General features: G+C 36.6%; 2 protein-coding genes across 7 annotated transcripts in view; one reads left to right on the top strand and one right to left on the bottom strand.

The window, feature by feature from the left end:
• Nucleotides 1-23,035, top strand: part of ANO3 (anoctamin 3) — a 415,273-nt gene that overhangs the window by 337,812 nt on the left and 54,426 nt on the right. For all 5 annotated transcript variants that reach the window (XM_027072968.2, XM_053203366.1, XM_027072969.2 and 2 more), the window contains one exon: nucleotides 4,352-4,412. In XM_027072968.2, coding sequence (XP_026928769.1) covers nucleotides 4,352-4,412 — 61 coding nt within the window. The remainder of the gene's footprint in view (nucleotides 1-4,351; nucleotides 4,413-23,035) is intronic.
• On the bottom strand, nucleotides 3,674-18,096 carry MUC15 (mucin 15, cell surface associated). Of its 2 annotated transcripts, XM_053203371.1 has the most exons (5): nucleotides 17,501-18,096; nucleotides 14,324-15,318; nucleotides 10,044-10,774; nucleotides 7,883-8,032; nucleotides 3,674-5,773 (listed from the first exon to the last, which is right to left on the bottom strand). In XM_053203371.1, the coding sequence occupies exons 2-5, from the start codon at nucleotides 14,341-14,343 to the stop codon at nucleotides 5,613-5,615; spliced, it is 1,062 nt and encodes a 353-aa protein (XP_053059346.1). In that variant the 5' UTR covers nucleotides 14,344-15,318; nucleotides 17,501-18,096; the 3' UTR covers nucleotides 3,674-5,612. The 2 variants fall into 2 exon arrangements, with proteins under 2 accessions (XP_053059346.1, XP_026928773.1); XM_027072972.2 differs by lacking the exon at nucleotides 14,324-15,318 and having other exon boundaries at nucleotides 17,501-18,093.

Here is a 23,035-nt window from a genome sequence, read left to right as displayed (position 1 = left end):
AGATACATGTCCTCCTAACCCATGCATTTCAAGGATATATGACAGCCTTAGGGATACCAACAAATCCATATATATTTTACTTCTACTTTTACTTGTACAGAGTTAATAAGACACACTACCAGTATCTGAACACTAAAAATAAGAAACACCCCTAATGGCAGAGTGATAAAGCAAAGAAACTGTCAAAGGAAACACTAAATATAGGAGGCTTTTTGTCATTATGCAATATTAGTAGAAAAGAGTATGTATAGGGACAGGTATGACTAAGAAAGAATTCAGTTAATAACTATTTTAAGGAAGGTGGAAAAGTTACCTTGCAGAGGAGAATATTGTGTTCTGGAACAATGCAAGAAATAAACGCCACCAGGAAGAAATATTGAATATGTATTATATATGTTTCTCTGGCTAAGGTAAAATGTAAGTACTTGTTTCACACATTAAAAATAAGAATTACTATTCTTTCATTGATGGAAATAATGTTCTTTTTTAAAAACGGTTTATAAACTTACACATCTAGAAGTTATTTGAAGGGAAGTGTCAGAAATAAAGGAACAGATGATTACCAAAAAACAGGCCAGACAATCTAGGATCATCTGGCCACGTCTTCTAGAAACTTGCTAATTTGTTGCGGAGTCATTCACCACTTGTGACAAGTAACAGAAAATTAAATATGTCATATTTTATTGAAAAGTATGCATGTGTACATGTAATTATTTTAATAATTTAAAGGACATATTTCATGGAACAAAAATGGTCCCATCATATGATAAAAATTTTATTTAAGTACATTAACATTTTCTTTGATGATTATTTTCAATTTTAATCCTTAAAAATATGGTAATTAAGAAATTTTTGCAATTAAGTAATTCAGTGATGTTTGCACATTTATTTAAAAGCACTAACACCACAATGTCAGTTAGCATTATGGTAGGATTTCTCGTTTAAGGTGCTATCATTGGATAGAAGAGTTCTGCGTTGTTTTCTCATATAATTTTAAAAGTGCCTCAACCCTCGAGGTGAGCTTTGTTCATAATAGTTATTAGTTTCTGGTTTTTTTTAACTTAATAAACTTTTACTCAATACCAAATATGAGCTCAGACCATATACTTATATTGAAGCTACAATAGAAAGAGGACAGAGTATTTTTTCTTTAAGAAACTTCATAGAAAAGTGGGTATGGGATCACATAAGACGTTTGTTAAAAAGTAGATTCTTGGGCTCCAAGTCCTAAAATTCAGAATCGATTGGTCAAGATAAGGCTTAGAATTCTGCATGTTAACAAGCTCCTTAGTTGATTTCTAGGACCACATTTAACAAAGATATTGCCCTAAATAATAATGGATCAGGAATGGAGAGGAGGTTGGGTGTGGACTACTGATGTTTCCATGTTTGATGCAGCTTGTAATCAGGTGGAGTGGACATAGGCAGTTACACAGATTTTGCCCTGTCTGAGAATGAAGGACTAAGGAAGTGAGAGAGGCATGAACTCCAGCTTAAATTCCAACTCCTTTCTCCTCTTTGCACATAATAGCCTGGTCTGCAAGGTTGAATCTGCCCAAGAAGTGCCTGTTCTCCTTGGCCCACAGGGGCTTTAATGGAGTATCAGTGGCAGTTTCCACATGCTTATTATGCTCCTCTGAACCCGTCAAACAATTTTAGAGACAGACCCAGCAACTAAGGTAGAAGAGGAATAGTCTGTAAGCTTCCAAACTAGTAAGAAATTTACCTCTGAACAATACCCACATTTATTGGTTTCTAGCCACACTCAACTCTCCAAGAGAAATCAGATGTCAAAGATAATGGAAAATTTGTGCTTCAACACAGTTTTGTTTGAGGTTCGGTTTGCTTCTGTCTTTATATATTATTCCTATTCACATCAACGATGTTGAATAAAATGCTTGTCCATAGGTCCCCCTGTGCATAAAGGGGAGCTGTTTTTCTCATAAAATAAGTCATTGCAAACATACACTTGTAGATAAGACAAACTTCCTTTTGATTTGGAAAAGTCTATTCTGTTTTGGGAATTTTTTTTGAGATTTCATCTGGAATTTTCTTTTATAGGGCAAGCGACCCTTTCCTGTTGAGAAGAATGCCTCTTTCCCCCTTTATTCTCCTGCCAATCATCCGCTGAGCTTGAGCCATCCATGCTATGCTTGACTCTTTCTTCTCCCTGTTCCCTGTTTTCATTCAACAGCTCTTATATCAACACCCTCAATGCAACCCTTAGCACCTCAAGCTATAACCACAGGCATCAAATTGCTCTTACTGTATCTGTGGCCCCCCACATCATAATGCATCCCACCTGTAATATCTTAGTGGCTCTCACACAAGGATTTTATACTTTTATACTCCTCCTTAGGATAAGTTCTCAAGTTTTCCATTAACTCCCATTTTAGCTTAATCTCCCATTACATACATGGAATCTGACATTACATGAGGATTACATGTATACCTTGCTGTGCCTAATGGATGTATTTCTAAATCATTCATGTTTAATTTATGGAGTAAAAAAAAAGGTATCTGAAAGATTTGTAAACAAACTTAGAAGAAATAAAATGAAAAACATTTTTAGGGAAAACATTGCATAAACTATAACAAATCATATTCATACCACACAATTATTAAGCATGGCTTTTCATTTGACACTTTTCTTTTTTTTTTAATTTTTTTTTCAACGTTTTATTTATTTTTGGGACAGAGAGAGACAGAGCATGAACAGGGGAGGGGCAGAGAGAGAGGGAGACACAGAATCCGAAACAGGCTCCAGGCTCTGAGCCATCAGCCCAGAGCCCGACGCAGGGCTCGAACTCACGGACCGCGAGATCATGACCTGGCTGAAGTCGGATGCTTAACCGACTGTGCCACCCAGGCGCCCCTCATTTGCCACTTTTCTAAAAGGACTGCTCTTTCTGGAGCAGGAGAGAGCCATTATTCCTTAGTGACCTTTAAGTCCCCATGTGTAAAGTCTCTGTTCTAACACTCTAAGAGGCTGTTTCCTGCACTAAGTCTGTTATAAAGGAAAGCAGACAGCTGTTCAGCTGCTTGGCAACAGCAGGTGTCTCCATGGGATGCCTTTGGAAACAGAAACGCTGGATTCCCCCACTGGGTGTAATTTTATGAGCACTGTAGGAGAATTTCTTTATGGCCCCTTTCTCTCCTGTACATAATATATAGTGATGACTCTTGTGAAAACCAACTCACATAACATTTTTAGAACTCCCAAACCTCATCGTAGAAGTTCAGGGCCATCCAGGACATCTTGCACCTATCCACAAACCTTCAAAAGGAGCACATGTGTTGTATAATGATATTTTCAGTAGCGTTCTATCACAGGAAAACACACCCTACCTTTATCTGTTTTACATACTGTTTTGCAGAGTGTTCCAGATGTTACAATTAAAATACATATTAATATTGTTTTAATGCTCCCACTGACCAGTCTCTAGACTGTAGACTGAGCAAAACAAACACCATTCTATTCCCACCTCCCTTATAATAATGTTCTTTTGCCCTTATTTGGCCTTTCTCTCCTGTGAGGATAGTATCCCTCTTCTCCCTATAGTTTCTATAGTATTTATATGACTGTCAAATATATATTGCCTTGGCTATACTGTTTTAATATCCCTCACTATAAGTATAGTGAGGGCATTATGCAAATGAAAAGAAGCAAAGGTAAGTTGAATTTACAATTTATTAAAATCAATCTTTGCAACCATGAATATTGTATTCAGCAATACAATTTTTTGTTCTTTATAAAAATTCAGATAATGTCTGATTCAAAAACACTCGGACTATATCCTAAATCTTAAGTGATACGTGAAACTTCTTAAAAAAAAAAAACAACTCATAGCCACTATTGGACCCATGGCACATTCTGAAAGATGTCAGAAAGTAGGGATAGCACTGTGATACTTTCCACTGAAAGTTCTGGCTCATAGGTGGAATTCATTTTGCAACTTCCTCACTCCTGGACGTTTTGCTGACAGGAAGTGCAGCTAGGTATGCCTCAACTGAAAAGCTAACTTCACCTTGACCATCTATGCCCCACAAATACTTCCTCAGGGTACTAGAGCCACTTCTAAGCAGAAATTGAAGGTGAAGTCCAAAGGGAAGAAAAGGAAAGAAAGAAGAAAAGGGGGGAGGGGAATGCTGATCCCTTACATCTCCCCAAAGAGAAAATCATATGAAACAGTTTCAGGACCCATGAAAGGATCTCATATCTCATATTTACAAATCATAAAATAATGTGATTCCTTTTGGAAAAAAAATCATAGAATCTAAATGTAGATGGCAATCACTAGATTATTATAATCAATATGTGACTAATATTTTTGCTTTGTTTTCCATTAAGGTGACATATTTGTTTGATAATGGAGGAACGGTCTTCTTTGCTATTTTTATGGCAATATGGGGTAAGTAAGTTCTTCTTTTACTTAATTCCTGGTCCTCATTTTCTAAGGCTACTGCTGTGTTTCTTCACACACACATGTGCAGGTACACACATGTCCATTTGACAGTGAGACCTCTTGCTTTGTTTGCCCTCTTCACACATTCAGTGCTTCTTTGGGAATTTAACTATTGATCTAATCCTCTAGTCCCTAAAACCTCAACCTTCCTATACTAAGAAGTGTATTTTTCCTGCTGAAAGCAGGTGGTAATTAAGAACAAACATATGACTGAAAGATGTCATATGAATCCAAAAGACACTTATTGTATTTCTGCTTGTAAAAGTGATGCTGAAAAAATTTTTTTGCGTAATATTTCCATTCATCAGTTTTTTAACCTTATACTTTATACACTTAGAGATACAGAATCTATTCCATATATGATCAAGCAATGATACCTAATACATAATAAATCTTGCTCTTATTTAACATCTTAAAACTGTAAAAATTATGTACAAATATATGCTTTGGCTGACTTTTCCCCCCATGATTCTCATTGAGTCTTTAAAGCACCCAATTAATTGAGGCCTAAAATAAAACAGTTTAGAATTTCCCACTCTTTGAAGAGAAGTGATTCTTTTCCTGGTTAGGGTCAGTTTTCCAACCATGGCCCTGTTGAAGGCAATGTCATTGTCAACTTGGCAACTCAAGGGGCTTACCATGGATGTGCTGATATAGGAAAACTAAATGTACTAGAGAAGAATCTCTCACTCCTATTACTTTAATTTCCCAGGCACAGAAACTCTGTATACTCTCTTTCTTGTTTTAAGTCAAAATTAAAAATAAATTACTCTTCCATTGTTCCTTGAAGAGAGTGACAATCTTGATGTATGGCATTAGGAGTATAGGGTTAATTAAATTATCAGGCAGGGCAGTCATGGTGAAACTCTTTAGTTTCACCTGATTCCCACAAACGTTTCCTACTAACAATAAAATAGACCAAAATACAAATTAAGGTTACTCAGTAGATGATTCAGCACAGCCAAAAATGGTAAGAAAGGAAACCTTTCAGATTATCGTCTGTTTCTGCTACTAGTCTCTTGCTTTTATGGTTCTCCTTGGCACAGGCCACATGACAGTGATCTTGCTTCAGCTTTTGGAGGATGGGTTTGTGAAAAGACTAGGATGTAGGCGATCACTTGCCGTCAGAAGCCTTTCCTCTTGGTTTTATACCGAGGTACGAAGTTGAGGTATGTCATCCATAGGAATGCCGTCACGTACATTTTCTCGGCCTGCTGGCATAGATGAATCATTCATAGTTGAGTTATAATAACTAGAGTTCCCAAAACTCGCATCATAAGGTTCCGGTGCATTGTCTAATCGCAGAACTAAAAAAGTAACCAAAAAATAATTATTTTATGGTAACAGTCTGGAGGATGCATGCTGAGGCATCTGCCAGACTATAGAAATTGTTCTAGATGAGTAGGTTAACACTACATCTGTTATATGGGCTTTTCAGACACTAGGTTTGAAATTTAAACAAGTGCATATTTTTCAATACACATTTCTTTCCAAGACTAAGAGAACAGTTTAACTTGTAAAATAATTTTGCTGCCAAAGGACCAAAAATAAAGGAAATAAAGGAGAAATCACAACAAAAGGAGAGCAATACTTTTCATGAAGAAGTGTAGACATATGTCTCATTGATTTTTGAATCTTGTGAATTTAAAGCATTGTCAACATGTTCAGAATTTTTGTTTCTGGTGCAAAAAATAATTTTTAAAAAGTGAAGAGCATTAATTTTAAATCAGAGCCATGATTTTACTACGTGTCTCAACATTTTTATGGTTGAGCCAGGGAAGATGGAGACAGAAGAAAACTATCTGTAAAAGCTTATGTTTCTTTATGATAGATCCTAGTTATCATGCACTTGACGTTTTCTGATTAACGTTATAAGAGATTATTTTTTACTTTTTTAACGAATAGCCAATTATTACTATCTTAATGATCTTGAGTTTATTTTCAAGGAGAACTTGGCATGTACTAGGTACCTTTAAATATTAAAGCAGTGACTAATTTCTAATTAGATTAGTGATCTAATTATTCATTTAGGTAGTCTCATATTCTAGCTATTCTTTAAGCCATCTGTTTACAAACTGGGTTCCTGGTAACCTGGGGGAGCTGTCTTGAAAGAGTAAAACTGGTGATATGATTGAGTTATTCCCCTCTGCCTCAATCACATCTTAAATTGTATCAGTTTGATAGACTGAGCTTTTGCTTCTGATAACAGATAAAGAAAAGATTCTGGTGTTAAGGAAAAAAAAAGGTTGGATACCCCTGTTTTTGAAATCCTATCCTTTAATTTGGAAAAGTGCCACTTTTTATTTTATATGGATTGCTAGAAACCCCCAAAATAGAATTAAGTTAAATTTTCAATTAACAGATTTGGTTCTGAAGATGAACAATATGTCAGTCATTATCTGAACTTATTAAAATCAAAAGGCTTTCTCAACAGGATGTACCAGGGGCATTTAACTAGTTTTTTGTTTTGGTTTTTGTTTTTGTTTTTATCATGGCAAGCATCCCTTATGTAAACCAGAAAACATATTTTTTTCTGTAGTATTAAAAAAATGAATCAATCATTTGAAGTTATTTCATTTCTATTCTAATTAGTATTATTGCATTAAGAACAAATTCAGTGCTTTATTCTTAACAGATAAATTTCTTTTTCATAGATGCTATGGTTGGTCTTTGCTATCACATGAGTGAAAAATTCCTGAATTACTGTGACTTTATGTACCCAAATATACAACTCTTTATAGATTCTGTTTTAGAGACTTATTAAAATAATTGATTGAGGGCAACTGTATCTGTGTAAACTTTAGAAGAACTCCAAATTAGAATAAGTCATTGTTCAGGGGCACCTGGGTGGCTCAGTCTATTGAGTGTCTGACTCCTGGATTTCCACTTAGGTCATGGGATCAAGCCTTGTATCAGGCTCTTTGCTGAGTGTGGAGCCTGCTTGAGATTCTCTCTCTCTTTCTTTCTCTGTCTCTCTCCTCCTCAGTCCTCCCCGCCCACCAACCTCTCTAAAAAATAAATAAAAACAATAAGTCATTGTTCAAATTCCTGCTGCTAAGAGATCCAACATGACAAAGAATGGCTTTGCAGTTAGTGCTAACAACACTGGCCATTTTTTCCTTAATAGCATGCCATTATCTTCCAATTTTATAGACATGTTTCAGGTTCTGGGATTTGGTTTATTTAAAAGTAATTGTGATGCAATGAACCACAGTTCCAAATGGTTTCCAAATTCCACCCACAGGTCCATAATTATTTTGGTTATGGTCTTTGAGAAACAGAGAGAGATCATAATAAATCTTTGGTCTGTTTTTGTCATATGAATCTCTGAATCCCTTCTAGGTAAGGTAGTGAACATTAGCATCCCCTTTTAATTAAAACCACTGTATGTAGTGAAGTTCTAAAAGTTGTTTTACCTGGTTCGTTTCTGTCATCATAAAGTCGCCGATGGGAAAATGAATCTGTTTTCCTTTTTCCGCACAGCAAGTAGCCAACAAGAGTAAGTAATGAAGCACCCAGAATAGCACCTAAAATGGCCCCAAATACTACTCCTGTATTTTTATTCTCTAGAGAACAAATAAAAAATAATTAACAGATAAAGAAATAGAAAATAAATTTTCAAAGAAGAGAAATATATACATGTGGACTTTATAACAAAGACTTTTAAACTATATATATATATATATATATATATATATATATATTTAATTAGATAATGGTGATGTGTGTGTGTATATATTTTATGGAGTACTGAGTATTTGGGATATATTGGCAAATATACCTCCCAATAAAACCACACTTCAAATTTTGAATTACCTTGAAATACTTCTTAGTTTTATAACTGTCTTTCTTTCCTTTATAAACAACAATAGTACTGAAATGCCATGCGTATGCTCCATTAAGATCTGATTTCTCTATGGACTGTCATATTGAGTTTTTAATCAATTCTGAATCTCTAATGAACTTTAATGATGAAATGAACTTTGAGCTTGTTTCTGTAATAATTGAAAAATAAAAAGCTAATGGGAATAAGTGGGTAATAGAAAATGAATCCACAAAACCCTAACAGAAAAGGCATTATAAGGAAAAAAGCAGTGTATCCTGATACAGGATATTTCAAGATACAACAAACAGATCATAAGCAAGATGTTTTCAATGTCTTGCATATTGAGAACAGATGTGTAGGTCTGGGAGTTCAAAATTTTACTCAATCATCCCTTTCACCAAGTACTCTATCTTAAACTAAGTTATCAATAAACTATGTAATGCTCCCTGAACTCATATTTAGTATATTGTATTTTCAGTTTAAAAAAAAATTTATTAATTAAGTGGATAAAATTAATTAGTTTTATTAATTAAGGGGTCTTATAAAGTCTGTAATTCTGTATTAAAGCCCACTTATAAAAAAATTACCTATACATTGGAAGCTTTAGAGCAAAATTATTAATAAAATAAAATAAAGCAAAGTTAAGTAATTTTCTTCTGATTAAAGAGTAAAGGTAGGCATAAATACTGAGTATTCTCAGTATATATATTGAGTGTAGACAGACAAAAGAGAGAGAATATTTATTAAAAATCTTTCTGATGTATATCAGAGGGGATATGAATAAGAGTATGTGTTAAAATTATAGCTAAAATGAATATATATGTACACAATGTATTAGTTGCAGTGCTATTTTAAAGCCTAGATTTCAGAATTTAAAACTTTTCCTGTAAGCTAACAACTTTCAAGTAGGAATGTGTATATGTGATTTTGTGTTTACATCATTAATATAATCTGGAAACAAGTTGTATTGGAAATCATTGAATTCATGGGGGAAAAAGTATTGTTTAAAAATTTCAGGAAAATAAACACTTGGTTAGACCTGAAAAAATAAAATATTATGAACTTTTATTAAATATTAGATAACGTTTTAAAGCTTTACATTTTAAAGCTTGGCATAATCCCTAAATGAATTATTAAAATGTTCCCATGAAGCAATTTTCTTTTGACACTCACAGCTGTATTCAATTTTGATGGTGTTCATTAGGTACCAACTTAAAAATTCAGGAGGATCTTCTTTGGTTGAGTTTATTTACATGTAAAATATATATCAGTGTTCTTTTTTCCTGTGATTGTTCTGTGGTATCAGATAATTTATAAATTCATTTATTTCAATTTTCACGTATGTATGTTTTTAAAGTTCAGTTGTATGTTATTCCTGAAAGCATGGGAAATTTCAGGTAGCTTTCTAAGATACAGTGAAAACTGTTACCTAGCATCTCAAAACTGTACCACTACCTCAGTCTCTATTTCTTTTCAGCCTAACCTCCTTTTAAATTTGTCCCACTGTCTCCTTACATTTCCATACAACAGTGACTAGTGCATGCTGACTTAAGCCCTAAAATCCCTTCACTATTTCCAACGAATATCATGGTCACCCCCTCAAAGTGAGAACCATGTGTGCTATTGCTGCCTTCCTGGTTTTTTTTGTTTGTTTGTTTTTTTAATATGGCACATTCCTGAGATATAATCTCTATGACTTAGTTCGAGATTCAATTTCACACAAAAAGAAAGTTAAATCCATTTATATTTACCTTCTTGGGGGTCTGATGTGTTTGAGAAGAGTTTTGAATTATTGGTAAACTTTAAGGTGGGCTGTAGAGTGGTCGTTTCTCGATAAGGAGTAAACCCTACGAAGCTGTCACTGGTTGTGGTGAGCCATTCATCTGGTTCCGTTATCATGGGGGACGCAGACGTGGTGTTTGGTGCTGCAGGAAGGATGCTAATTGAAATTGAACTGTTGTCAGGAGTTTTCATGGTATCATTGGCTGAAGACCAAGTGAACTTTTTTGAAGATGGAGCAGATGTAGCATCGGGAGGTGCTGAGACAGGCTGAGGATTTTCGTCTGCTATAGATGAGTTCTGAGGCAATTTAGAAACAAAGCCTTGGATCGAGGGAGGATTTGTGGGAAGCGTAGGCGTGGATCTTGTATTCCCAGAAAAGTTGTTTGTCGATGAATTGCCAAAGACCTCTGTTGTTCCATGGTTTTTATTTGATGGATCCCAAAGAGAGGAATTACTTGTTTTGGGATTGGAGGTTTCTCTATTTTCTTTATCTGAGCTTAAATTTGCATCACTTTCCAAAGGAACAGATGCATTTTGCATCGCTTTTAAGCCTGCTGCAATGCTTTGTGTTGTGTTTACTTCTAGACCTTCTTCCCCAAGGCTTCCAATTAGTAGTAAACTAAACATTTTTGAAATCAACAGAATTTTGGCTGAGGTCAACATTGTAGCCTTTTTTGGTACTGGTGTAATTAAGGGGAATCTGAAAGAAAAAAATAACAAGCATCTGAATTATTCAACAAAATAGCAAATTTTTAAAAATGGATCTACATTTTTAAAGTGATGAGGATTGAGACACCTGGGTGGCTCAGTAGGTTAAGCATCATACTCTGGATTTCTGCTGAGATCATGACCTCACAGTTTGTGAATTCGAGCCCTGGGGCTCTGTGCTGATATGGAGCCTGCATCAGATTCTCTTTCTCCCTCTCTCTCTCTCTCTATCTGTCTCAAAAATAAATAAACTTTTTAAAATTTTTTAAAATGTTTTTATTTATTTTTGAGAGAGACAGAGTGCGAGTGGGGGAGGGGCAGAGAAAGAGCCAGACACAGAATACAAAGCAGGCTCCAGGCTGTGCCCCAGCTGTCAGAACAGAGCCTGTCGAAGGGCCTTGAACTCAAGAATGGTGAGATGGTGACCCGAGCCAAAGTCAGATGCTTCTCCAGCTGAACCACCCAGGTGCCCCCCAAAGATCTTTTTAAGTGATAAGGATCTAGATACATAACACTAAATTGATAATACCATACTCTTGTTCTTAAAGTTTATTTTGTTTGGATTATGTACTAAAAGTAGAGTGAGTTCTATATTCTGTATAATATTTCTTTCTTCTTTCTTCTAAGGAAGTGCCATGCCAAAACTTTGTGAAGCCATACACCACTATTCCACTATTTGAAAGATCATTTAGCTTGAGACAAGTTGAAATATATGTATGAACTATGAACATATACATAGAGTTCATATGTATATGGAATATTATATATAGATTGCTAAGTAAAGCATTGTAAATATGGGACATGTAGAGCTGGCTGATTTGTTTAACCTATTTAAGAAAATATGTTCTTTATAAAGATGTAACTTGGAATATTTATGATGAAAATGATGTTGCCGATTGTACTGTATACATACCACTTTCAAGTGAATCAGTCAGGAAATCCACTTGAAAATATTTCACTAGCACCTAATCTGAATTATTTGAATTTGAAATTAACATCCCTTTTTTGACAATACTTTTCACTTCATGATGCCCTTCTTCCTATGAATCCCAAATTAGGGAAATTCAGAAAGACTTTTAGATTTTAGGATATTTTTTCCTTGTATCCCCTTACTGTGTAAATGAAGAATCTGGCTGGGAGCATGTGTGGAAAAATGATGGTGCCAGATAGTAGCAGAGTTGGGGGTTGAAACCCTTGCACAGTTCTCTTATCCAGGCATATCCTTCTGCCTCTGAAGTGTGGAAATGCCACAGTTCACAGATAGCAGGATATAGGGACAAGTTTTTAAAATTAGATTTATATTAAAATTCTGACTTGCATTATGGATAACCTGTGAAAAATAATCATCATAATAAGCATCATCATCATAATCATATTGACCTTGCAATGCTGTTCTGAAGAGTGAAGATTTAAGTACAAGTACCTTAAACAATACCTGACCTAAAGTAAGTAGCTAATAGACATTAACTTCTATTTTTTTATTATTAGAATATAATTTCTGTGTCTTACATTTCAAAGGGTTTACAATTTCGTCTTACTTGATCCTCACAATGATCCCTGGAGACCAAAAAAATTATGCTTGTAATATCTTCATTTTGCACAGGAAGAAACTGAGGTCCAGAGTGGCTAGTAATGAAAACTAGTGAATGGAAGAGTAGCACTGAAATCCAAGACTACTGACTCCAACCTAATTAGATGCTAAAATTTGAAAGATCGTTAATATTAAAATATTCCTTTAAAAACATTAGGCTATTCCTCCTCAAACGATAGAGTCTGAAAACTGATATCCTGCTCTTTGAATTGTATCTTAGAGCTTATTTTTCACTAACAGCATCCAGGGTAGGGAGGTGCAACCGCTATCTTTAAGGTCCAGTATTACCTACCTGCCTTTTTTTGTTTTTTTAAGGCTTATTTATTTATTTGAGAAAGAGAGAGTGTGTGTGTGTGTGCGCGCACGCGCGTGCACGCGTGCGATGGGGGAGGGGCAGAGAGAAAGGAAGAGAGAGAATCCCAAAAAGGCTCCACGTTGTCAGCACCTAGCTGGACATGGGGCCCGATCCCATGAACCATGATGAGATCATGACCTTAGCCGAAATCAAGAGTCAGATGCTTAACTAACTGAGTCACCCAGGCTCCCCACCTGCCATTTCTTAAGAGCGCTTCCAGAAATTTTTGTAATTATTTTCAACCTTAATAATTTTTTATTAGGGTTTGAGGAGCCTCAATGTACTCCCTCTGATTTTCTTTTAAGTGCCCTCTCCCTGATTAATAGTACCTTACATAGTGGTACAATTTAAGTATATTTATACTACATCCTGATATATATATTTTTTCAAAAGCTTTTAGTAATTAGTCCATACCTATGGATTTCTAAGGCTTTACAAATATATGCCATACCTTATGCTTATCGCTTAAAAAAAATCTACTTAAAACCTAGGCAGACAGGCAGACAAGAATATTCATAGGAGCATTATTTATAAATGTCTCCAGCCTAAACATCCATCAGTAACAGATCAGATAGTAAATTGTGAAATATTCATACATGAAAATTAACAAACTAGAGCCATGTACAACAGAGGTGATTATGACAAATGTAATGCAGAGCTCACAATGCCAGTTGTAGTCTGTGATTTCGTGTATGTAAAATTCAAAAACAAGTAAAAACTGTCAAAAGTTTTTAAAAGAATGTTAAAAGTCAGGAATGTGGTTACTTGTGGGAAGGAAAGAGACAGTACTGATTAGGTAGCCATGGAAGGGACTTCTGTATGCTTGTGATACTGTCTCTTAACCTGGTAGGAATTACCTAGGTGTTTATATTTGTGATACTGTTTGTTTATATTTTTCACATTTCTGTGATAGCCAAGAAAATGGGTATAGTTCCTAAAAATGTTAACATAATTGGAAAACATATTACTATTATGCATTTATTAAGTCAGATGCTTCACATGTTTTCTCGTTTAATTCTTACCCAAACCAATCAAACATACAATGAGGAAAGGATTGTCAATCCTGTTTTACACATAATTAAATGGGGCATTAAAAATGTAAGTAATTGTGACCAAGACCACAGAGCTAATGACTGAGAGATAGGGTTAGGACTCAAACCTCACTATTAAAGCTAGTAACCACTCAACTGGGTAAAAGAAGTTACAAAGGAATATAGAAACTGGTTACAAAAGGATCTAGAATTCAGCTGCTTTTTAGAAAGTTTTTCCCACCAATATATTTTTAGCACCGCTTCTCCAAATTGTATTATTTTACCCAAAGTAGTTTATAATACCATGACTGTAAACACTAGAAAACGAGGGCCTTCTACCTTAAGTACCTCTCAAACACACTAAATACACTTTTATCCCAATGTAAGAAAATGCCAGCAATCGTCTCTATGGTTCTGGGTGAACACCTTTAGCATATAGTTTACAAATTAACAAAACACAAGTTCTTATCCCCAGGACCTTTAGTTTTCACCAACACATTATTAAATGGATGCTCCACCTGGCACATTTAAAATACAATTCAGTTTAGTTTTAGAAATACTTACATGTATCTTTTCAGAAACATCCTTCTGTGAACTCTGCCAGGTTCATAGCAAACATTATAACCTTTCTCATTATCTAATTCCAGTGGTCTGATTTCTTTACGAATTATACTTAGCCACCCATTGTGTCATTACTATACATTTTGACTTGCTTTCCCTACACCTAGGCTTTCTGGTTATTTTTTCATCCTAATGAAGTGGTGGTCAGAGGGGAAAAAACAGCCCTTAGCTGTTCTAATTTTCTCATGTTACATGAGGAATGAGCTTTCACTCCGTTCCCGTAATGAGAATCCACGTATCAAGAGTCAGCAAAGTGAGTTTTGTTGTTCCTGACTCACTTTGTAACATTGAACCACCAAGGGGATCTCTCTACCCTTTACCCAGCTTTTGACTGTAACTTGAAAACCTAAGGTATCAATACCCCAAATGAGCCAAGGCTTCTGTTTCTGCCTATAATTTATCTCGAGGGAAAAGAAAGAGAAGAGAGAGACGATGTATGTCGTGAATACTATTTACGGTTTATTCCAGTTATGGGTAAGGCTTTCGCCAGAATCAGTTTATTCCTGTTGTCCCAGCCTGAAGCAGAGGACACTTCACTTCTGCTCCTTGTTTTCCAAGAGAAACAGTTTACACCTCTCACTCAGGTCCCTTCATCTTAAAGGGATAGAAGTAGGCAGGAATAGAAACCATCAGCTCTTCAGAATCTCAGGCCTGGGTTTTTGCTGGAGAAAAGACTAGGCAATGTCGGTTAAGTTCGACCCCATTCTTACTTAAACCAGACACACAGTAAGCAGCAAAGTCTAAAGGAGGTGATACAGGCGCTCTGAAGGGCAGTAAAAGAAATCTGTGCTCTTTTTTCTTTGCACTTTTCTGTCAGCCTCTCTCCATCTGTAGAGTTTAAATATTTAAAACTGTGCTGTGTCCTTGTTATGTGAAGTTATGCTGGATGATGGTTGGTGTGCTCATGTGTGCCCAAGTTCATCTGTCAACCAGGTGCCCTGTGGAGGCAGACAGAGATGGGACGACAGAAAATACAATCGTAGAGCAAGAGCAAATCGGGAGAACCAGGTAGCATCATTCCCCCTCCCGGTCTTTGTCCCTTCTTGCCCCTAGGTGGGAACTCAGGAGAGGAATTTGGAGACTGTATAACACAGGAACCGAGCTAAGACCAATACAAACTTAAAAAACCTCTAAGACTAGAATTATTATAAAGGGAAGAGAAAAAGAGAGGAGGATTTCCTTCCACTTTGTGATACTTGAAACACAGATTCTAAACCTGTCTGTATATATTGAACTATTTTTATCGTTTCTGGTAGTTAACAAATTTTAAAATATGCTTTCAGAGAGTATGAGTTTCACTTTTTAAAAAATAATTATGGAACGCAGAGAAAATGAACACAGTTTTCTCCGCTGTTTTTTGGTGTTGGCACTAGAAAGTGGCTTCACATTTGAATTTCGTATGGAGGGCCGCAGAGGTGGTGGGAGAAAATGGCAACCGTGTCCATTGAGGGAAACAAATTCACACTGTGCATAATTTTGCTTCCCCTTAAATGCATAAAGTCATTATTCTGCCAAGTCTTCCTGTTGTAACTGAGTCATACCCATTTTATACCAAGCTTTAAAAATAAGGAGGTACCCTGCGAGGTCCACCAATGCAAGGGAAGAGAAATGCTAGTTACTCTAAACTCAGTCAAAATCCAACTGTTAAAGGACAGCGTTAGTTCACGTACACGAAGGGGATAATAGAAAACCTGGATTCTGCTGTGAAATAACTAGACAATACTTGGACTGTGCTTCTTCTCTCTCGGTTGCTTTTGCTTGTTTCTTATTATAGATCTCAGGCTACAGATTAAGACAGATGGGTTTTGTTTGTCTTTGTCCTAGGAAATTCAGTCTGACATGCAGCCAATAACCCAGGCAGACCCTGAGTGTTACTCTTGAGTGGCCTTTACAATCTTCAACAGTATTTGCCGTTCCTAAATGAAAGCCACAATAAATGAGGACCTAATGAACTATGCTCCTAGAAATGCCTTTTTTTTTAAAAGGGTTTTGAAAGGATGAGAAGTCTTAGTAGCCAGAACGGAGGATTGTACCTGAGGACCTTAGGGCGTATCATTTACTTTTATTTGATTTAACAAGAAAAGAAAAACATGACTTTTCCTTTAGGAAAAAAAAAATTCAAGTTTGTGAACATAATTCTAATTAAAAGACTGGGGTATGCGTAAATCCAGGAAAAATATTTAGGTCACGATCCCAGCTCACGTGAGCATTCTTAGTCATAAACTTCATTGCTGAAATAAATAATTAGGTGGAAGAGAATCAAGCTTAGAAAGAAAGACTGTCTCCAAAAGAAATATTCTGGACCCCAATTCCCAAGCTTGGGGTTTTCAGCCTTCTGTTACATTTCACTGTCTGTAGAAAATGCCTCAGTAGGTCAAATAGAAAGGGCTAAGCAGTAAATAAGCATCCCTTTAATTAAAAGAGCCTTTCACACAACCACAAACTGAAAATAATTTTAAGGAACTTTATCCACACCTTCATTCCATAAGATGTGTTCTGAAGCAACTGACTTAACAACGTTTTAGGTATCCAGTGACTGACAGCCGTAAGCACATAGCATGTTAAGTGAAATAGTTTACATACACAACATTTTGCCAGTTTTTTTTGATTAATAAAATCCTTGGAAAAATATACAGAAGCCTGTAATTCAAAGATTGTTCTTCAAAACCTGTCTTATTCTAGTACTTTAGCAAGAACCTTAAAGCCAAAATGCATAATTAAAATCTAAGTAATCAGTTTACATTCTTGCCATTTCCACGTTAGACATGTTGAAACTTTTACTAAGATCTGATTTAAGGAAACTCTCCCTTGTAGTCATGTACATTTTAAGTGAGGTTTTTATTTAACTCTCCAGCTGGTTCATCATGTAGCAAATTTGGCAGTAATTGGAAAAACTAAGTCACTTGGTGCAAATGCTCATTTGGAAGGTGATTACTTAACAAAACAACTACCTGTTTTTACAAGGATCTCCGTAACTACTTGCCAGAGTGGCAAAAGTTGAGCCTGCTTTGATTCTCTTTGGTAAATAAATGAGGGGGGGCGGGGAAGCAAAAGGGAAAAAGTAAGGGAGAGAGAGAAAGAAAGAGAGACGGAATCCCAGGCAACCCAGCACACCCTTACCTTCAGGTTTTGGAGGTATTTACAAACAGGAACTAAAATATCACAGACAGCTGTCCTGGCTGCAACGCGTCTGCCGAGGATTAGAGAAAGCAGAGGGGTGAAGTATGACAATGTCCCACTGGGCAGAAGGGTGTCAGAAACAAAATTTGGTGGAGCTGGCCCAATCTTGCTTGTGTAATAGAGCACCCAAGAACCTGACTGACCTGCTTCTCAGCTGTCAGCATGAAGATATCACCTCATTCAGGCCTTAAAAAAAAAAAAAAAAAAAAAAAAAAAAGCCCAACCCTCCAGCTTTCATAGGTTGGTCCATTTTGACTTTGAGGCAGGCTGGGTCTCTTGAGCGGTGGCAAACCAGGGGTCATCTGTTTCCTGCCCCAAATGGAAAAAAAAAAAAAGGAGAAAGACTTTGGTAATGTCCCTTGGTGTATCAGGAATTTCTGGCACATGCTGGCTTCCCCCTTTGCAGGTGAGGACACCAAAATGACTCATGGCCCGCACCTGTTGCTTTGTGCAAGTCCTATGATGTTTTCTTAGATCATAAACAAACCTGTCTTTCTCATAGTAGGGTACCAAACACCTGAATGGAGAAAACGTGGTGCGAGCAGTAGTGAGGGGCCTCATGTGCAGGGCACCAGTCGGTCACTTAACACAAAGTGAAAGAATGTGTATTGGCATCCTTGAGAAAGCTGTGAAGCATTCGTTTAGAAATAACCACAGGGAATGAAATGGGCTTTCTTGCTGACTTTAGGAGTTTGGGGAGAATGGCCACACAATCCTGAGTAATCCTGAGAGCCTTCACGTTTAAGTAGTTCCCATCCTGTGTTCTCTTTGCTTTTACTCTCAATTTAGAAGCTGAAGAGTTTCAGAAGTGCCCGGGCAATGCTTGATTAAATACGGGAGTTGAATAACAACCTGGCATGCTTCCTTCACTTCCTTCCACGGCTTATGAAAGGGAGCCGAGTGAAACTGTAGTTTCTGGGATATTCTGCACACCAGTATTTGGGGGCCAGCGCCAAGGCCCGTTGAGCTCAGTATGCCTAAGTTTCATGCTTAGTTTCTGTTGTTCAAGGAGATAGGTTTCCAACTGCTGAGAGAGAAAATGAAACTTTAGCTGGAGTACAGGAGCTTCAAATTGAATGCAAAGAATCTACCCAGTTAATTGGCCCGGGAAAGAACAAGGTAACGCTATAGTTTTAAATTTTCTGAAGCCCAAAGGCCCCTTCAGAGTTTCATTAGGAATTAAGCCAACCCCTAAAAAACATTCCCTCAAAAGATATTTAAGCTGTATCTGCACTGGTATGAAGAAAAGCAAGTTAAATTAAATCAAGCAACTGGTTACTGAGCAATAGCTTAATAGAATTCATTTGGTTATTTTCAGATTAGTCAGTTACTAGGAAAAAATCCAACTGAAAAAATATTTTATGTCTATTGAGAGAACTGAACATGATTTGGCAGGATTGGGTGTGCCATACCCGTAGGGATTTTCCTAGATATGTGTATGAATATCATTACCACTTTCTGACTTGACCATAGTAATTATGGCCTATACCAGGCATGGAAATTATAAGGTACTTCTGCTATACCTGTCTGCTTTCACTGTGTAAGAGTCAAAGTCATCTCCCATGACCCTCTTTTCTGGAGACTCTACCTATGGCCTCAGAATCCTCTTCATCACCATTCTCCTGACAGCCATCACCAATTGATTAAAATGACCCTGGATGTAAACCCTATTTACCCTTCCTGTCATGAGCACATCTGGAAGTAAAGTCATAACATAAAAATAATGCATATATTTAACACCTCAGTGGTTACTTAGCTCACTTGGTTGTGATCAGAAATCTTTGTGAAATCACCTGAGTTGGAGTTAAAATGTAATTTCTTGCCAAACAAACAAGTCTCCATGAGATACATTTCCAGGTATACACCATGTTCTAGGCAAGACCAATCCCATTTGGCCCTCATTTCTCCAGACGGACTCAACAGCCGTAAGAGACAATTAGCTGGCACTTTTATTAGCCAAGCCAGCTGAGATGACACATTGTGTGATGCCCTACCTATTTTTTTTTGTACTAACCTACTATGGTACCTTTCATCTGGCACTCTCCAATTGCTTCCCACCCATTAAGTCTCGTGATATATACTGGAAGAAGCAAACCTTTGTTTGTCTGAAATGGTAGAACTGATAACAAGTGGAATTTCTAGAACACGAAGTTACATTATTGTCACCGATGGGTCTGAAAATGGAACCAGAATGTAGCTTGGGACCATGCCTCAAATAAAATTAAAAGATTGCTCTGGATCCAAAATATAAAAAAGATATTTTATTTGTATAAAAAAAGATATATACAAATCCTATAGCATCACATGCCTGATGCTGATGTCACACATAGGAAATTTTTTGCAATAGATCATTAATAGCAGGTTCTGAGTTTGAAACAAGATATAAATTGAATTTATGTTTTGTCTCTCCCTAGGGGCATGGGCACTTTAAGAAAAAGAAATACTTGAATAATAATTAGACAAGCAGCATCATGGTTATATTATTTGAGGATAATTTAATGATATTCTTCAGAGATACAATGGAAATTGATGACTGGGAAATTCCTTATGGTTGATAACACTAACAATTGTTTAATATAAGCCTATTTTTTCTTCCTGAGTCATATGGCATTATAATATGATCTTCTTCATTTAACTGTATCTTTATGGAAAGATTAAGTGCTCCATTTTGTTGATAAGGACATTCTACAACAATGTCCTTTGTTAAGTAGAAGTTGTGACATAGCATATACATATATGCAGGTGTACATACTTGTATGCATACTTACATAAACCGGGAGCTAGGGAAGGTTGTAAACACCCGATTTAAGAAAACCCTAATAAATCGGGGCGCCTCTCCCCTGCCAGTTCCATCAAAGGGAAAAAAAGCCAGAAAGAGAGTGGGGGGTATTGCTAAAAGATGACGGAAACAATTTAAAAACAAACACTACCTCCTTAGAGCATTACCACTGCCGGCATGGTCTGCCTATATTACCAGGCTTTATAAGCATAAGGTAGCCCTACTGAATCTTTATTCAGTGCCAGAACTCTGAGGCTGTCCCTCTGGCTGGATACTCCTGGCTCATAATCACCAAGAGAGCAGCATGCATGGTAGGAAAGGCTCAAGATACCAAGTCATAATTTCCTTGTCGAATCCTGGTTTTGCTACTTACTGGTTTCATGAGCTAGCCTGATCACCATCATATTTCCCCAAGACTGCTTTCTTATTTGTAAAATAGAAAGAGTGCCACCTACCTCCTAGTCACCTGTGGGGAGTCGATGAGATAAGGTAGGGAAAGTAATTCTGCATTACCTGACACTTAGTAGGACTCCATTGGTCCTAACTATAATAATTTTTGTTTAGAGATGGTAGAAATTAAAGGTTCAGCACCAATGTGAATAGAAGTCGAGATGATTCCAACTAAACATGGAAACATGCTGAATTATTTTGTGTTCATGTCCATACCTTGGCACATAGTAAATATACTCAGTAAATGATAACTGGATGAAAATGAAATAATTTTTCTCCAATTTTAATTGATTTTTTTTCCTGACAGAGAGGCTTTCCACGGTCACCTTATAAAGTCTACAACCCTCCCTTCTTGACCTATTCTATCTCCTTTCCCTGCATTATTTTACCCATAGCACTTATCGCCATTTAACATCCCCTATATCTTATTTTTGCTGTTTATTGTCTGTTCCTGTACTAGAAAACTCATGAAAGCAAGCATTTTTTGTCTGCATTCTCAATTGCTTTATCCACAGAGCTAGAGTAATTCCTTTAACAGGCTAAATTCTCAATAAATGTATAAATGAATGAATTAAATAAGTATATAAACAAATGAATATAATTAACAATAATAACAAAAACAGTGAAAATAGTAAGTATAAGACATCTGCAAACTCACTTTTCCTCTACCTAGGATACTCTTCCAATTGTTGGCTCATTCAGATATGAAATCTGCTTTCTTTTTTCACTTGAGGATAGTTCTTGGCATCTTTGTATGATTGTACATGTACATTATTGAACAGTTTGCTTCAGCAAGCAATAAGAGTTGGTGGATAGTTTGTGAGAAAAGTTCATTTTAACTATGTGTTCATAAATCTTCTGTTGTAGCAGGTGAGAATGTAGACGTTATTGCACAAAAGTGTAGATAATTGTGGGTAGATGTGGTTTGGTGGGTAATTTTTTTCTGTATACTTTTTTTTTTGATGTTTATTTATTTTGAGAGAGAGAGAGAGAGAGGGCATGATGCAGGGGAAGGACAGAGTAACAGAGAGAGAGAATCCCAAGCAGGCTCCAGGCTTTCAGCCCAGAGCCCAATGTGGGGCTCAAACTCACAAACCGTGAGATTATGACCTGAGCTGAAATCCAAGAATCTGATGCTTTTAACAGACTGAGCCACCCAGGCACCTCAGTACACCTTATTTATAATAATGAGGTAGACAGCAAAATTGCAACTGAGAGTGTTAGAAGTGTATGTGCTAGATGTTAAAAGGGAAAAGAGAAGGTATGACAGCATGGCACAAGTCCAGTCAAATCATTAATGTAAAACAAATCAACTCCCCGCAGCATACCTATGTTTTCCTCCAGTGATGCTGGTGTGCGTGAATACAGATAGACAGGATACAGATGGAGCGTTGGTTTTAACTAGGGTCTGATAAAACTATGAGTTTATCATAAGCTGAGACAAGAGTCAGAACCCTGGGGGTATACACAAGTGGGTGAGTATAATGGCAGACGATTAGAATCATAAAGAAGAAAGTGAGGGCACAAGGGGAGGAAAGGACCCTCAAAATATAATGGGCTGAGAACTGAAAAATCTTGGTCAAGAGTCAATGGATTGAAAATCTGAGTCAAAGGATTATTGGAATTGGAGGTTTTGGAGAGTAAACTAGGAGGATGGAACTGATCATTGGAGATTTTAGAGAGTTTGCAGTCATTGATCAAAAGTATGCTATGGGAGTACATGAGTGAAATAGAGTAGGAGAAAACAACTTTTAAGATAGAGCCAAGGTCCTAGAAAGATTATCTGTGTATATTGCAATTTCAAAGAATTATTTTAGGAGTCCTGTTGAAAGATTTACACTGAGCCAAGAATTTAACAATCTTTAGAAAAGCTAGAGAAGTGTCCAATGGTAGGTGACATCCACTAGGAGAGATAGTAGAAAGTATGGATTGATAATGTGAGACTCAAATCTGTGAACCTTTAACGAGGAGGGAGAGGAAATGGTCTTGAGGCAGCAACGAGGAGCAAGAAATTCACCACCTCATCTTCAGCCCCTATTAGTATGAGAGACAAATAGCTATTACCTGAGAATGCTGCATGGAAATTAGGGTTTCAGGGTTGTCCCAGGTTTCGGTTAGAGCAAGAAGGTGAGGGGACACAAAAGACATTACTGTTGATGACTTTGAACACAAGAGGGTATAGTGAAAGTATCTCGGAGTGTTGCGAAAGAATAGGAGATGATCACAAAGGCGATGTCTGTTGCCCT

Source organism: Acinonyx jubatus, chromosome D1 (assembly GCF_027475565.1).
Source record: "Acinonyx jubatus isolate Ajub_Pintada_27869175 chromosome D1, VMU_Ajub_asm_v1.0, whole genome shotgun sequence".
NCBI lineage: Eukaryota > Metazoa > Chordata > Mammalia > Carnivora > Felidae > Acinonyx > Acinonyx jubatus.
This window is presented reverse-complemented; position numbering and strand designations above follow the sequence as displayed.

Bases quoted from the DNA above. Each gene is read 5' to 3' on its own strand.
- MUC15 (XM_053203371.1), bottom strand. From the start codon at position 14,343: ATGTTTCTGAAAAGATACAT. The intron at 10,775-14,323 runs GTAAGTATTTCT...TTTTTCTTTCAG, and splicing joins ATGTTTCTGAAAAGATACAT to ATTCCCCTTAATTACACCAG. The intron at 5,774-7,882 runs GTAAAACAACTT...TTACTTTTTTAG, and splicing joins TGATGACAGAAACGAACCAG to TTCTGCGATTAGACAATGCA.